The 16814-nt window shown below is 36.4% G+C and overlaps 1 protein-coding gene across 4 annotated transcripts in view; it reads left to right on the top strand.

Moving 5' to 3' along the window:
• The first annotated feature begins 2668 nt into the window (after positions 1-2668).
• Positions 2669-16814, top strand: part of LOC149842139 (sister chromatid cohesion protein PDS5 homolog D-like) — a 39774-nt gene continuing 25628 nt past the window's right edge. For 3 of the 4 annotated variants that reach the window (XM_089998934.1, XM_089998932.1, XM_089998935.1), the window contains exons 1-6: positions 2669-2950; positions 3073-3267; positions 7256-7459; positions 7596-7777; positions 15570-15696; positions 15794-15991. In XM_089998934.1, coding sequence (XP_089855060.1) covers positions 3157-3267; positions 7256-7459; positions 7596-7777; positions 15570-15696; positions 15794-15991 — 822 coding nt within the window. In that variant the 5' untranslated portion in view covers positions 2669-2950; positions 3073-3156. The remainder of the gene's footprint in view (positions 2951-3072; positions 3268-7255; positions 7460-7595; positions 7778-15569; positions 15697-15793; positions 15992-16814) is intronic. The other variant, XM_089998933.1, reaches the window with a different exon arrangement.

Genomic DNA, 16814 nt, shown 5'->3' with positions numbered 1-16814 from the left:
TCGGCATGAAGTAGCTGCACAGTTGTATTTTGAAGTCATTAAAAGTGTTTATCATGCATTGACCACTTTTCATGTCATTGCGCTTCCGCCTCTACCAAGCGATGACATCTCCATCCAGTAGAGTTGTTGTAGCCTTAATTTTGAGATCTTCAACCGTCATATCCTGAATATCTAATTAGTCTTCTACTTGAAACAAAAATTTCTCAATGACTTTGTTGTCGTGAGAACCATTGAACTTTGTTGGTCACGATATATCAATCCTTGATGGCCTCTCACCATTTTCCCCATTTATGGTCACTGTCCACTGCAATGTGCAGTTCTTCAACTGAAGTTCTCCTACTTCAATCTACAAGTCGACCATTGTTGTCGTCAATGAAGTGACCTATTTCATCAAAAAGATCACCTGCTCTTGCAGGCTCGCCATCACATCATTCAGTCCACTGAATAATTCAACTACGCGTGAAATCGCTTTCTTCGTGTGAAGTCACATCTTCCACCAGCTTGTTGACAGCTGCAACTATCTGCTCTTGGCCCGAGGTGAACCCATCTCCTCAGCTTCAGTAAGTGTCTTACATTTGGTGTTACACAAGTTTTGATAAGGCACCACGATGTCTTGCTCACAAATTATATCTTGTCAATGCATTTGTTGACATCGACTCCAGAGTCCCTTCTCCAACACAAGAACGGGCTCAGGTACCACTTGTCACAGGCCTATTTTCTTCAATAAGCTAGCATAGCGCGACAATCATTTCTTACCGCCGCAAGCCTTCTTGTCGCTCACTTGCCAGTCACAGAAGATTGTAATTAGGATTCAAGAAAGCAAGATAGAATAGATGGAGAAAAATTGCAATCATAAGAAGCAATCACAATGAGGGTGAACAAAAATAAACTCAACGCATTTAATTCATTCACAATTTAGCCCATATGCCTCTTACAGTTTTAGTATATGGGCCACCCCTTCGGATATTGATTAACCTGAACCAAGCAGCTTACATCATGCTTAATGAAAGAAAAACAGTCTCTAGACACAACTTTACAATGTAAGTCACAAGCGAACACTATTCTTTTTAATTGCTTGATGTCCTGGTTATAAAATTAGAGTCCAGATCAATAAAAAACACAATGTTTGGGTTTATTCAACTTACTGACAATTGCTTTCTAGCAAGTTTATAAGAGTTTAAAAATTCTAAAGTTTAAGCTCTTCCACTTAAAAAAGATAGATTTAAGAGTCAAGCCATAAAAACCAAACATCCAAGTTTGAAATCCAAACTCAAAGGAAATGAGTGTCACCACATCCAAAGAACCTTAAGAGCAACCTGATCCAACTAATAACAAAGAGTCCCCTTGTCACAAATACTAACAATATAGTGAGAATATCGCAATCTAAGTGGCACATTTTCGAAAAACAAGTTATATTAAAAACACTACTCAAATTGTAAATATCAGAAATTTATCTCGTTATTAACATGCTAAAAATGAAATTTATCATTACATTTCAAAAATTCTTTGAAAAGACCAAAAACACTATAATAAATTTTTGAGAGTTGTTTTCTTGCCCGAGACTTTTCCAAGAAGGAAAGAAACGTCTTACTGAATTAAGTAAAAAATAGGAGTGTAATCGGGTTTGGTTTGGTTTGAGTTCGGGTTAGGTTTCATTAGACTCAATTCTAAATTGGGACTAAAAGCAAGACCCAATATAATCCAAGTTTGGGTACAATTAGGAACTGTAGACCCACATGGGTTAGGTATGACTGAAAAAAAAGTAGACCAATATAGGTTAATGGGTTCGAGTTTCAGCTCTGGTATTGACACGATCGGTATTCTAGACCTAATTATCAGCCAACAAGATATTTGTAAATTAATGAAATCAACTATTTTTTAAGAAAACTATATGCTAATAAAATAAAAGCTTAATAACTATTCTAAGTAGTGATAATATGAAAACAATCTATCCACAACACCCAAACATTTTAAGTTGAACAAAAAGAAAGAAATGTATTTCATATTCAAAATGTATAAAATTCAATGAGTTATTGAGTATTATTCTGGGATTCACTTCAATCGGACAACTTCACAAAAAAAAGGATAATATGAAGTATATGAAAAAATGAAATAAAGTTTAGATTACTAAAACGCAACACATATTAATTATAACTTTATCAATATCTTCAAATATTTAATTGAATATATAATGTTTACTAATTATAAACTTTCAGATGAATCGGGTATGATGCAGGTTTGAGTATGGTCGAGTACGGTTCAGTTTAGGTTCGGGTGTATAATAAGGTTGAGTCCTGTTTTAAAATGTGGAGAACCATTTGGGAATGGGTACATAAACGAGTTGGGTTGGAGTATTCATTTATAATACTCAAGACCCTACCCATTTTTGTTACCGGTCTATTGTTTGGACCTGACACAAACCCCACGGTTCGAGGCATCGGGTCGGATCGAGTATACCGAACTCGGTTATACCCCCTTGTCAAAAAGTCAAAGAAAGCGCAAGAGCAAAGGGTCCGGGGGAAGGTCCGAGAGCGAAGTTGGCACACGAGCGTGAGAAAAAAAGTCGTAGATATGGCGGTGATACGTGCGGGGGGATGGAGCGGACCCCAAACCCAATGGTGAGCTGAATTCAATAAAACCCAGCGGATTCCGGGCGGATCCCACGATTCTCTTTAGAACGCTTCAATTTCTAGGCAAAAGCCCAAAGCCCATATCGCTTCCCTCTTCCCCCGCGCGCCTCCCTCCCTTTGCCCCTCTTCTCCCCTCGCCCACACCAGTCCACCACTTCCTTTTCTTTCCTTCTGTACGTCACGAATACAAGCTGCTATTAAGAGAGAAGAGCAGAACAAAACAAAGCCCCTTGCTCTCTCCTCCGTTTCCTGAAAAGAAAAAAACAAATCACCCATTCGGCCCTTTCTTCTTCTCTCGGTGTTATTTTGGTGGATTCCAGGTGATTACGGCTTTGTCTGTTTTTTTTTTTTGTTTTTGCTTTTTTCGCGAACCCTAGTTTTCTCCTTTTCACCTATGTTCTCTCGTTTTTTCAGTTCTGATTATCTTGTGATTATGCCCTAGGTTTTCTTTTTTTAGGGCATGGAAACTTCGTAGCGGAGGAACAGTGCGGTGGTTGTTAGGTTCGGGCGTCGGCGCGGAAGGACGATGGCGGCGGAGGCAATTGCGGAGAAGGATTTGGAAGAGCAGCTGCTTGAAGCTGGGAAGAAGCTGTTGAAGCCTCCCGCAGAGCTCGACGAGATTCTTCGTCTCCTCGAGGTTGGTTCCTTCCGTCCCGCTCGTTCCATTTCCTTTCTTCTCCCAACTCGTTGCCCTTTCCTTCTTTCATCTCTCTCTCTCTCTCTCTGTCCATGTTTTTCTTCTAGGGAATAGTATCTGTACAGTTGGGGGTTTGTTGTTCTGCTGGGTTGCAAGTGAGCGAGAAACCTGTAGGGTTGATGAGAGCCTTATGACACTTCTTGTCATCCTTTCCTTCATTGCTTTATTTTTTCTCTTTTACATTCGGCATCTATGGTTGTGCCCTGGAGCTTCAAACGTTTCTGCATATAGGGTGGATTGAGGAAACATAATCTTGGGAGTAGCCCTTTTCATTTTTTTTTTGCTTTATACAACGTAGTGATGTGTATCCAGCTCAGTATTTGAGTTGTTCAGGAACAAAAGAAAACCCATTTCTTTGAATATTGCTGGAGTGGCTAAAGTAGGACAATAAAAGGAGTATGATGTAGTTGTTAACATTTCAAGCTTTTAACACTCCTAACTGATATATGCAGGCTTTTTTTTCTCCTGCTTCTTGTTTTTTTTTCTTCCTTCATACGTTGCTCTTTCCTTTTTTCACATTCGTATTTGAAGGAACTTCTTAGTTATCCGAAGCTTATGTTGGGATTTGGGAGGCATTCTTGAGCCATATATTAGGACATTCATTTTCAGTCTATTTCTGATCAAGGCTGCAATCTTTGTTATTCCCAGATCATCCTTTTCAGTTGTTGGGTTAGAACAATCCTACATATGGCCTTTGCGGCAGGGAAATTAATGAAGATATGCTGCACTGATTCTTCTTGATGACCACATAGAAAACATCGATTGGGCATCTGAACCCAAGCTTAGTTGTCAAAAGTGCTTGGTAGGCACCTAGGAGGATGACCCAAAGAAGGACTACTTGGGGTCTAGGCAGGACCAAGAAAACAAAATATCAAGAAAAGCATAATCATTATAATAAATAGTTAAATTTAGTAACAAAGATATGATTGTAATTATGAATTAATCATACGTCTGTAATTCAGTGTAAAATTCGTAAAATTGCATAGCATTACATAAATCTTATCTATGTTGTATAATGTGTGTGTGTGTGTGTGTGTGTGTGTGTGTGTGTGCACGAAAACATGGGCATACATGTAAAGAACAAAAATAAAAAGAAGGAAAAAAGGAAGAAGAAGAAAAAGAAAGAAAGAAGAAGAAAAGGGATAAAAAAGAAGAGAGTGGAGGGGTGAGAGGAGGAAGTAGAAGAAGAAAAAAAAGGAAAAAAAGAAAAAGAGAAAGGGGAAAAATGAAGAAAAAGACAAGGAAGAAGAAGAATAAGAACAAGTGGAACAACAACAACAACAACTACGCCTTCATCCCAAAACAATTGGGGTCGGCGATATGAACCAAAAAAGAAAATAATTCTGGGTCTTCCACATGAATCCTTCTCCTCCAATCATTTCTATCCAATGCCATGTCCTCGGTGAGGTTCAAAGCATTCATATCCTTTCCTATCACCTCCATCCATGTCTTCCTAGGCCTACCCCGACCTCTTTTAACTAATATATTTTCCCATTTTTCCAATAAGAACAAGTGGAAGAGGTGAAAAAAGAAAAGAAGGTGGAGGGGCAAAAAGAGGAGGAAGAAGAAAAGGAGAAGATAAAAAAAAAACAAGAAGGTAAAAAAGGAAGAAGGAAAAAAGAAGAAAAGAAAGAAAAACCAAGAAGAAAAGGATAAAAGAAAGGGTTTGGGGCAGGAAGAAGAAGAAGAAGAATGAAAAAAGAGAAAACAACAACAAAAAGATAATGACAACCATGTCCCCATGGCATAGGCGGAAAATAGGGCCTTACCGCCGAGACCCATAAGCCTAGGCGGTAGCCCTGTGCCCTGCAGTTGACAACTGAGAACCCAAGGCACTCAAGAGAGTCCTGTGTTGGAAGACGATCATTGCAAGCGATATATAAGGGTATAGGCAGCTCACGAATAGTGATTTTTACACCAGACTAGTGTAGTCCATGATAGGAAGTCACCATGCAAGCATAGTTCCTCCCAGATAAGCCTACACATAATAACTTGGTTGGACCTGCCTTTCCATAAAAGTGTATCCAGAGTGCTGGACAAGGTCAGCTGATCAAAGTGCGCAACAGCAAGAATTAAGGAACATGCTTGACAAGGGACACTGCAAGCATATTGAGCATCCTTGTCCGATTACATTGTTGAATGACTTACATTGAATCTCATATACAAATTGCGATGGCTTTTGAACATGGATGTTGTAACCGACTTGAATTCCAACACAAAAATTACTGATTTCTACCAAAAATCATGAAATTAAGCTAATGATGGTTTGAAATTTGAAATATGGAATTGACCTGGTTTTCTTTTAAATCTATATATTGATGCTTGAGAAATATTTAGTAATTATCGAGTCACATATTTATCTCTAGTTCTGAATTTGTTCCTGAACAGGTTATGTTAACAGTTTATCAAATTTAAAGCATCATGTTTATTTTCTATAAACTCTGATCTCAAGCAAATAATGGATGGTGTAAGTTCACTTATGGGTTCGGATGCTAGCTTCACACTTAACTTTGCCCAGATTTTATTTTTACAGGTTTTTTAATTCCATCAAGCTTAAATCATGTTATTGTTTTATATGATAATGAGATGAAATCTTGTTCTGCCACCCCTTTGTATCTCTGTATTCTTTGATGAAGTGGAAGTCAAGTCACCCATTGCAACAAGTGGAGTTTGTTTCAAGAAATTTCTAATTTGGATGGATCTCTGTCTTGTGACTACCATAACTTTTAGTCAAGAGTCTACTCTGTTGGTCATTGCTAGTCTGGTTTTGATCATCCTAAAAATCTATACTTCACATTTTGATATACCTAATCTCTATAATGGATGATGTCAGGAGTATGTTGTGAATATTATGATATACACCCTGGAATCTTTTTAGGAAGAATCACCATGACAAAGATGCATGTATTATGAAATGTTGGTAGAGTTGAATTTGTTATGATTTATCATGATAATATCGGATAATCATCTTGATATTTTCCAAAACACAATGCAAAAGAAGCTTGTTTTTTCATAATCATGCATTTTTTTATCGAGTTCTTCTAGCTTTCAATTAAAATTTCCTGTGGAAAAAATCAGATTTAAAAGTTCCTTGTCAATAAATGCCTGAGAATATAGTCTGATGTAGATCTAGACTGTGCTTGTTTTAGGTGTTTGGTCATTTTTATAGTTGGATGCATCTAGGCTAGTTGTTTGCTTCTTCTAAGCAGTCATGATATTGGGGATCTCGGACAATTAGAGAGTTGATAATTTGCTTGCCAAATAGTTTTGAGTGCGAGAATCATAAATTCTTTTGCCTGGTGCTATTACTTATCATATTTCTGTCATTATCAAATGTGTAGTAAATGGTGTGGGCAATGGTGTTTTGTGCAAACTTGTTCACTAGCTTTCTATAGTCATGTAGCCATTATCTATGATGACTGAATGAGTAAATAAGATGCAAAGGCTAGGCTTTTGTTAAATCTTTGAAAATTTTTAATTAGCATATAGACAGGTGAACATCGGCCACGAAGGTCTATAAAATTTTATGACATCAATGTGTAAGAAAAGAATTAGTGAACTTAATTATTGCTGATTGGCACCGTAGATCATACATATCTGGTGCTTCTCTACCTAGAAAACAATCTATTAAATAAGATGTTAGTCAAAATTATGCCATGGAGGGGCTAATAGTTACTGGCTTTCCTTTAGGTAGCTGGTAGTTGGGCTTGAAGTCCGTGCTGGCCATGGAACAATTTCTTGCCATTATCAGGCTGTGCCTCAAAGTGGCTCAGCTTGATGTTTGACCTTCATGTATCATATGAATATTGTGCATATGGATGTACTTTTTGTCCTTGTTATCTGAAATACGCCAATTATTGCTGATCAATGATCATATTGGTTGATAGTGTTTCTGATGTTCAGTTTCATTTTCTTTTTTGTTGAACAGGTGTTAGAGAATTGTTTGGGTAGAGTAGAGCAGTCACCTTCAAAGTCAATGTCTACTGCACTTTGTCCATCAATGAAATCACTGGCCAGTCCTGTACTTTTGAGGCATTCAGATAAGGATGTTAAACTCTCGGTGGCTACTTGTCTTAGTGAGATCACACGAATTACTGCACCAGATGCTCCATATGATGATGAACTGATGAAGGTATCTGACCTATTGGTTTATGTCTAACTCTGCTGCCCATAATGCTGTGTTGACATGTTTCCTGCCTGAATATAGGTTGATGTGGTGTCTAGATTTGTGGATTATATTGTACTTTAATGTCACTTTCTCTATGCAGGAGATATTTCAGATGATTGTGACAACATTTGCGGATTTATCAGATTCAAGTAGTCCTTCTTTTGCTAAAAGAGTTTTGATTCTTGAAACTGTTGCAAAGGTTAGGTCATGTGTTGTGATGCTGGACCTTGAATGCGACGACCTGATTGTTGAGATGTTTCGTCATTTCTTCAGAACTATAAGGTACAACAATGATATCTTTTCATTTCAGATGCTGATGTTACTATTTTCTTTGAGGCCTTCTTCACTGCACTCACTTATAAGGTTATGATACAATATTTCAACTGCCTTGGCTTTCTAGGATGTTTGTATTTCTTTTTTTTTAAAACTTTGTTCTTGCACTATTAGCTCTTGTCACGTTACATGAGTAATTGCGAATTTGTGTTAGTAGGAATCATTTGATAGCTTGCACTATATGGTCAGAGTGCTTCTGTTGGATTCTCAATATGAAACAAACACTCTCGATCTAGTCATATGTTTATGACCAGGTTTTGAATGCTATGTGGCAGAATTGTGTAGGTTTTGAGGTGCAAGCCTTTAAAATAACCGAAAACAAGAGGGTAACTGTAACTGGTGAAAATATAAGGAGGAGAAGAATAATGAACTGCAATTGACGCACTTGTGTTAAACTTGGGGGAACATCTCAGTCTTATGTGTATTACTGTTTCTTTGGTGACACTTTTTCGGTTGTAATTGTGAATGAAACCCACTTGGTGTTTATGGGGAGGTGCAACAGGAAAATAAAGTTGGAGGCATATGGTATGAAAAGAGGCATAGACTATTGTTTTTGGGGTGTATGTCATGTTGCATTTGTATGAGGGTTTAGTTGTACACCTTATATATACATACATATGTATGTATTATTCATGTGCCTTGTAAAGTGCACTTTTTGTAATCCTCATGCCATGAATCCGTTATGCCTCCATCTTAGTTGTCAAAGGCGGCCTAGGCGCAGCCCCACCGCCTGGGCGACCAGGTTTGGGTGGTGGGGCCCTATATTACTGCCTAGGCTTTTTTTGGAGCCTAGGCTTTTTTTTTTTTGAAGATTTCTTTTGAAGATTTTTTCAAGACATCATTTGTTTTCTTCTTTGAGAAGAAGAAAAAGAAAAAGAAAAAGAAAAAGAAAGAGAAGACATGATATTTGTATATTGCTTATTATGTCTATTGTTGAGAATAAGAAGAAGACATATTATTTGTCTATTGTTGAGAAAAAGAAGAAGAACAAGAAAAAGAAGACATTGTTTGTCTATTGCTTGTATTATTTATGTCTATTGTTGTTGTTAATTTTTTTGTATAAATGATTTTATTTTTTGTGTATTGTTCTTTCACGTATGGTTCATTTATTCAATTGTTAATTTATTCTTAATTTGTTTGAGCAGGTTAAGGTTATGTAATATAATTGTTTGTGTTCAATGACATATTATTTGTCTATTGCTTATTGTTGATTGGTTTTATGTTGTATACATGTTTCTTATTATATTTTTATGTTTTTTTTTTAAATTTTTTATTTAGGATACCGCCTAGGCCTTTTTAGGGGCACACTGCCTAGGCTCCGCATAGCGCCTATGACAGCTAAGGCCTCCATCTTCCTTGCTTTCTCTCAAATGTTTTGTCTTACAAATCTTGGTCCGTAAATACCTTCATATACATTTTCTAGTATCTTATATGTTCATATTTGCTTGGGTCAAGACATCTTTAAGATGGTAATGAAACCAAGAACTCTCTGCACACCTCAAACAAGAGGTAAATATAACACCCACAAAAGGGGCAAGAGCACAGTAGCCACATAGGGGCTTAGAGGAACACAACAATAAAAAAATATAATCTCTATTTCACACAAAATGCATTAGTTTACAAGGGGGTTACTCCTTACATTTATAGGCAAGAGGGGAGTGAGAAGCTCCTCTACTATGGCTCCCCAACCGCTAGAAATCTAGCCGTTGGGAGCTCCCAACAGCTATATAGCTGTTATATTATCAAGGACAAAAATGCCCTTGACAATATAACATATTACAAAACAAAATAAAAAACCCTAATGGGCGACACCTATTACAATCCATTTACATTGTCAAAAGAGCAAAATACCCCTGACCAAAATACTCTTGAAGGGTAATACATATTACAATTATGTCATATATATAATAAATAATAAGAGCTCACATGTTAACACCCCCTCAAACTCACAAAATGACAATCGAGAGTTTGCGAAGAAGAAAGTGGAATTTGGGATATGGTAGCGTTTTTGTGAAGTGATGACATATATGGTAAAGTGATGGTCTTCTTCAAGATTTCTTCACAGACATAATGACAATCTATATCACACGAACTCTACTAGGGGGTCGACGCACCCGCATCGACATGCCCCGACACGAGTGCGACTTCAGACACGGGGCAGACATGATCAACCAAGTGTCGGACTCGGTCAATGCACCGGGGCCGAGTCCGTCCACATTTTGGACTCGGTCAACTTTGACCGAGTCTATTTTTGTCTATTTTAGGGCAAAAACTAAAAAAATGTTTTTTAATATATATATATATATATATATAGCTGAGTCCCCGTGTCCAAAATTTTTGAAATTGCGCCGCACCCATATCGCACCCGCACCCGCACCCATGTGACATAGGTGGCAATCCATTTCGCTATGCTTTGTTCGCTCATATAATGTATTGCTTGCGATATAGATGACATTCTTGTTATCACAACATAATTTTGAGGGTGTCGATATGAAAACCCTCAATTTTTTGAGTAATTATTGCAATCATACCAATTCAAAAGTCGTAGTGACCATGACACTATATTCAGCTCCTGTGGAGGATATAAACACCTTTTGTTGTTTCTTGCACCTTCCAGATATCAAGGAATTACCTATAAAAATACAAAAACGGTCGTTGAACGACGATCATTTACATCTCCCCAATTAGAGTTAGTATATGCAATAACATCTAATGGGGATGAAGATGACAAAAATAAACCACGACTAGTATTTTTAACATATCTAACTACTCGTTACAACACTCATATGTATTGTAGTGGGATAATGTTGAAATTGACTAGCATTATTAATATTAAGAGCAATACCAGGATGAGTAATGAAAATGTAAGTTAAGGTGCCAATCATTTGACAATATGGAGTTGGATCTTTCTGAGGTTCTCTATCATCTTTATTTATTTATGCATTAATGACCTTTGGCGAGTCCACTCTTTTTTCATTCATAAGACCTGACCTTTTAACTATCTCGACTGTATACTTAGTATGAGACAAAAAATACCCTCGGGGTAAGTAAATAACTTCTATCCCAAGAAAATATAGAAGAAAACCAAGATTTGTCATATCAAAGTTCCTTTTGAGAACATCCTTGATATGATTAACTCCTTGTTTATCACCTTTTGTGGTAATTATTTCATCCACATAGAGGAGTAAGATAACTTATTAGTATAACAAAATCTAAATCTTAGTTGAACCATCACATCACCAAAATGATCATACCAAGCCTTAGAAACTTGTTGTAGGCCATACAAAGATTTTCACGACCGAAAAACTTTTTCATGTACCAAACCTAAACCGGGTGGAGGTTTTATATAGACATCTTCATTAAGGGTTTTATTTAAAAAGGCATTTTTAACATCCATTTGAAAGATAGACCATTTGGTCATCTTAGCTATTGGGGCAAATGTTTTCTCGTAATTTATTCTATATTCTTGACGATACCCAACCAACCTAGCTTTTGTATTTTTCCAATGTATCATCACTTTTGGTTTTAATTTTATAGACCCATCTACACCTTATGTTTTTCTTTCCTCTAGGTAATGATTGAATCTCCCAAGTTTTGCCTTTTTTAAGGCTTCTAATTCATTATTCATGGTCTCAATCCATTCATTATGATTTTTAGCCTCATTATAAGAGGAAAGGTTCAACATAGGAGTATTGGCCATAAGACACGCTCTATAGTGGGGTTCAAAAGACTCAGGATACAAACCTACTAGGTGCTTGGGATATTCTGGTAGATCTTCTAATACTAGATTGATCAATGTCTTGACTTTGGGTATACTTTTCTAATCCACATGGTGGTTTGCCTTGTGTACGACGAGAATATGTTTGAAGTTCATTGTGAGGTTCAACAAAAGGCATATCCCCTTCATGATCATCATGAGTGTTACCATTGACAATCTCATGCATATCATGAATATCGTTACTTTCATCAATAGTATTATTATGCCCATGCATTAGATCAAACAAAAATGAGTACTCACATGATTTCTTAGACTCAATTTTTTTCAATACCATTTTCTTTTTCAATAAAAGTTGCATTCCTTGAAACATAAAGATTGTCTTTTTCAATATCATAACACCTAAATCCTTTTTGGTTTTCGGCGTAGCCTAAGAAAACACAAGGAATGATCTTAGCGGAAAGTTTACCATTTTTGTTGGAAAAACAAAACATTTACAACCAAAGATTCTTAATATTGACTAATCAAAAGGAATTTAAAATAATTTTTCAATAGGAGAAGTGTTTCCAAGAATAGTAAAAGGGATTTTATTGATTAAATAAACCACAGTAAGGGCGACTTAAGCCAAAAATCTTTTTGGATATTAGAAGAGTCCTAGTGGTTTCAATAATGTGCCAATGCTTTCTTTCGGCTAACTCATTTTGTTGCGGGACATAACAGAATTTTTTTTTATGAGTAATCCCTTGTTGATCAATAAAACTTTTAAAATCTTTTGATAAAATTCTCCGAAATCATATCTAAATATTTTAATGAAGGTTTTGAATTGATTTTTAACATAATTATGAAATTTTTTAAAACACTCAAAAACTTCAGATTTAAGTCTTAGAAAATAAATCCATGCGTGCCTACTATAATCATCCACAAAAATTACATAATAAGAAACTACTCCTTTAGACATAACCGTTGCCGGTCCCCACTCATCCAAATTTATTAACTCAAAAGGTTCTTTAGATACAAATTGATTATTTTCAAAAGGTAGAGATTTCATTTTTCCAAGTATGCAATCTTCACAAGTTAAATAATTTGCATTACAACTTTCAAGAAAAAGGGAATACATGCATTTTGGATATACTTTGATGTCCTTATCTCCTGTTCCAATGTTCAATACTTTTCTTTTCAACAAAATTACAATTTTTTTGATATGATAGTTCCAAATTGTTCTTGTAGTAGAGGTCTCCTCTTCTATGACCTCACCCAATTGACTTCTTCGATTGAAGATCCTGAATCAAGCAATCATTAGATGAAAAAGTGTCCTCACATCCATGGTTGGTAATTTGAGAAACCAATAAGAGGTTTAGATTGAGTTTGGGTACTACTATAATGTTTGGGACAAAATTTTTGTTTATTATTTTTAGAAGTATTAAACTACCCAAGCTCTTAATTTTTAAAGATGTTTTATCGACGGTTGAAACATAAGAATCATTTGAGTTAATTAAACATTTAGATAGTATGGACTCATTAAGAGTCGTATGAAAGAAGGCACCATAATCAATAATCCAAGCTTTCTTACCAGGGTCTACTTATGTTGATATGGCCCCACCGGAAAGAGAGGGAGATTGGCCTTTGATTAACGGTTGAAGGATTTTCATGAGCTGAGAGACATTCTTGGATCCTTCATCTTCACCACCTCTTTAGCTTGATGAACCCATAGAGACCACTTTCTATTCATTTCTCTATTTTGGGCAAAATGTCTTGCTACATATCTTTGAGATACTTCCAAGCATCACTAACAAGTTCAAACTTTGTTAATCTAGATCATTTCTTTATTTCAACACTATTAATGAGCCATCCCATGATTTTGGAATGACCCCTCCTCCACTCTTTTCATCTCTTTTCATAGTCGGCAATGACTATTCATTTCATCTCCTTGAAGTGCTATTTCTTTGCCATTTTCATTCTTGGTGAGTATACGTTTTGGTTATTTTTTTGGATCCATCCAGCAAGTCCTTTAGACCCTTTTCCCAAATCTTGTGCTTCACTATGGATGCCCACATCACATAGTTTGAGTCATTGGGTCTCACGGTCATGGTGACAAATCACTTTTTGTTCATCCTCCATAGATACAAGAAGAGAAAGAGAGAGAGATAGAGAAGGAGAGAATGAACGCGAAATACTTTTGGGCACCACGAGTCCACGATCTCACGTTCACAAGATCAAGCTTTACCATGATCAAAATAACAATGACTCTGATACCATGTAATGAAACCAAGAACTCTCCGCATACCTCAATCAAGAACACACAACAATAAAAAATATAATCTCTATTTCACATAAAATGCACACAAAGTGCATTAGTTTACAAGGGGTTACGCCTTACATTTACAGGTAAGAGGGGAGTGAGAAGCTCCCCTAATATGGTTGTTGGGGGCTCCCCAACAACTAGAAATCTGGCCGTTGGGAGCTTCCAATAATTATATAGCTGTTATATTGTCAAGGACAGAAATGCCTTTGGCAATATAACATATTGCAAAATAAAATAAAAAACCCCTAATGAGTGACACCTATTACAATCCATTTGCAATGTCAAAAGACCAAAATACTCCTGAACAAAATACCCCAGAAGGGTAATATATATTACAGTTATGCCATATATATTAGGAGCCCACATTCTAACGGTTGAAGCTTATGGGGCTTGAAGATATGCATTGCACAAATACTGCCATTTGCAAGTATGGACTTCCACTTTTGTTCCCTGCATCTTGTATGCATACATGGCCTTAGTTGTTAAAGGCGGCGCCTAGGCGGCCTAAGCGCAGCCCCACTGCCTGGGCGATCAAATTTGGATGGTGGGGCCCTATATTACCGTCTATGCTTTTTTTTGAAGATTTTTTAAGACATCATTTGTTTTCTTCTTCGAGGAGAAGAAGCTCGAAGAAGAAGAAGGAGAAGACATGTTATTTTGTCTTTTACTTGTATTATGTCTATTGTTGAAAAGAAGAAGACATATTATTTGTCTATTGCTTGTATTATGTCTATTGTTGAGAATAAAAAAAGAAGAAAAAGAAAAAATGAAGAAAAGGAAGACATTATTTGTCTGTTTCTTGTATTATGTCTATTGTTGTTGTTAATTTTTTTATACATGATTTTATTTTTTGTGTAATCACATTGTTAGTTGTACGGTTTGTTTATTCAATTGTTAATTTATTATTAATTTGTTTGAGCAGGTTAAGGTTGTGTAATATAATTGTTTTGCAGTGTTCAACGACATATTATTTGTCTATTCCTTATTGTTGATTGATTTTATGTTGTATACCTGTTTCTTATTATGTTTTTTTATGTTTTTTTATTTGGAGTACCACCTAGGCCTTTTTAGGGGCTCACCGTCTAGGCTCCACCTAGCACCTATGACAACTAACTACATGGCCATCTATGCATCTTAGAATCCTCAGTTTCATCTTTTTCATAAATAACTAAACACTGAATATGTTGCCCAGTCTCTTTTAGAACCACATAACTTATGCCTGAAAAATAACTAGTATGAATCTTTTTCATCTTTCAAGTTAGGTTTGTATGCCTGCATACTTGTGTACAACATTATTGATATTTTCTGATTTAAAACTCCCTTTTCTTTTCTCTTGCCTTTGCTCACTCTTGGCCTTGTAGATGTTTTAAATTTAGATGTTGCATGTTAATAACAAAAGTGTGTGCCATGTATCAATAGTTTGTCAAGATCAAATCATCAAAGTTCTCAGCCTTTGCAAGTCATCTATCAAAATGGATGCATCAGTTTTTCCCTAGTTTCAGTAATATTAATATGAACCTTTGTCATCTGAGGGGGTTGCAGTCTGTCTGTAGCATGCTCACCAAGGTCATGTGTGATGAATTGGGTTGCACATTCTCTGGAGTGTTGTGCAATGGATTTTAGGTGCATGGGTTATTGGTTGTACTTTAGATTTGTTTCTAAGGTGTATGTCTTGATACTTGACAATGTTTCATGCCTTACATTTCTGCTCAAATAATTTCCAGGGAGGACCATGCAGAGTGTATCTTCACTTCTATGGAAGCAATCCTGACTGTGGTGTTGGAGGAGAGTGAGGATATTCCGTTAGAGCTTATAAGCATTCTTCTAGATAAACTGAAAATGGAAAATCAGGTACAATCTAACATTGTCATTGGGGTGTAATTTTTTATTCCTGGTATTTTGTCATGGTGCTTGCGGGTTCACACTTGCCTGATTATTTTTGTTTCAGGAAGTTTCACCTATTGCCCGTAGGTTAGTGGAGAAAGTAATGGACAACTGCGCTGCAAAGCTGAAACCTTATCTGATAGAAGTGATAAAATCCACGGGCATGTCGCTGAATGACTACAGTAAGATAGTTGCACAGATCTGTCAGGGGACTGTTGAGAACATAGATCATAACGACCTCGGTGCTTCTAGCAACAATTTGGTGTGTAATTGGATTTTCTAGTCATCTTCTATTGGCATGCTATGTTCATCTCTTCTGCTTCCTGGAAAAGTTTTGTTCATTATGCATTGAAATCTATAAGCTTATTGCAGCACATAGTTTGAACATATGGCGTACATGTTTACCCACATGCCATGAGTATGTGCTTCTATTTTTTTCTATCAATAGTTTAGGTATTTTATTGGCTTATTGATTATAATGGGATTGTTTATTTTTTGTTGAAGAGTGTATTTTCCACTTATTTTACTTGGATTTTCTGTGGCTTTCTTTAAGAAAAGTTGTTTGAGCTTTCTGTTAGACGTCATAATTTTGACATTTCATGTAAGGTGTATACTTATCCTGTAACAGTCTATTTGTATCAGGAGTATTTATTGTAACCGCTCTATAAACATATGCAGCAAGAGGCTTGGGGAGGTCTGACCCTTTATCTCATTGAGATCTTCATGGCTGCCGCCCCTGAAATCTCGTTTCTTCCTCTCCTCTCAACTTCCCTTCCTTTCTTCTTCCTCTTCTTCCTTTTTCTATTTCTGCCATTAACCTACCATGATTTAACATTTTCCTCTTTTTTAGGGTCAAGCTAGGGATAGCTCCCGCTGGGATTCAAACCTGAGACTCCACTTACGATTTTAGTTCATACCTATGATATAGCAGCTGCTATGTTTATGGTCGGAAGCTACACTGTATTTTTTTGCAAATAATACAAAAATAGCTGAGTTATTCAATATACAGGATTTGGCCTCATCATTGCCAGTTTTAAATGAGGAATGAGAGCATTTCCAGATAACTAGGCACCATTTAGTGTTGT

Source organism: Nuphar pumila, chromosome 3 (assembly GCF_984573655.1).
Source record: "Nuphar pumila chromosome 3, dmNupPumi1.hap1.1, whole genome shotgun sequence".
In the NCBI taxonomy this organism is placed as follows: domain Eukaryota; kingdom Viridiplantae; phylum Streptophyta; class Magnoliopsida; order Nymphaeales; family Nymphaeaceae; genus Nuphar; species Nuphar pumila.
Note: the sequence above shows the minus strand (reverse complement) of the source record. Positions and strands in the feature narration are given on the sequence as shown.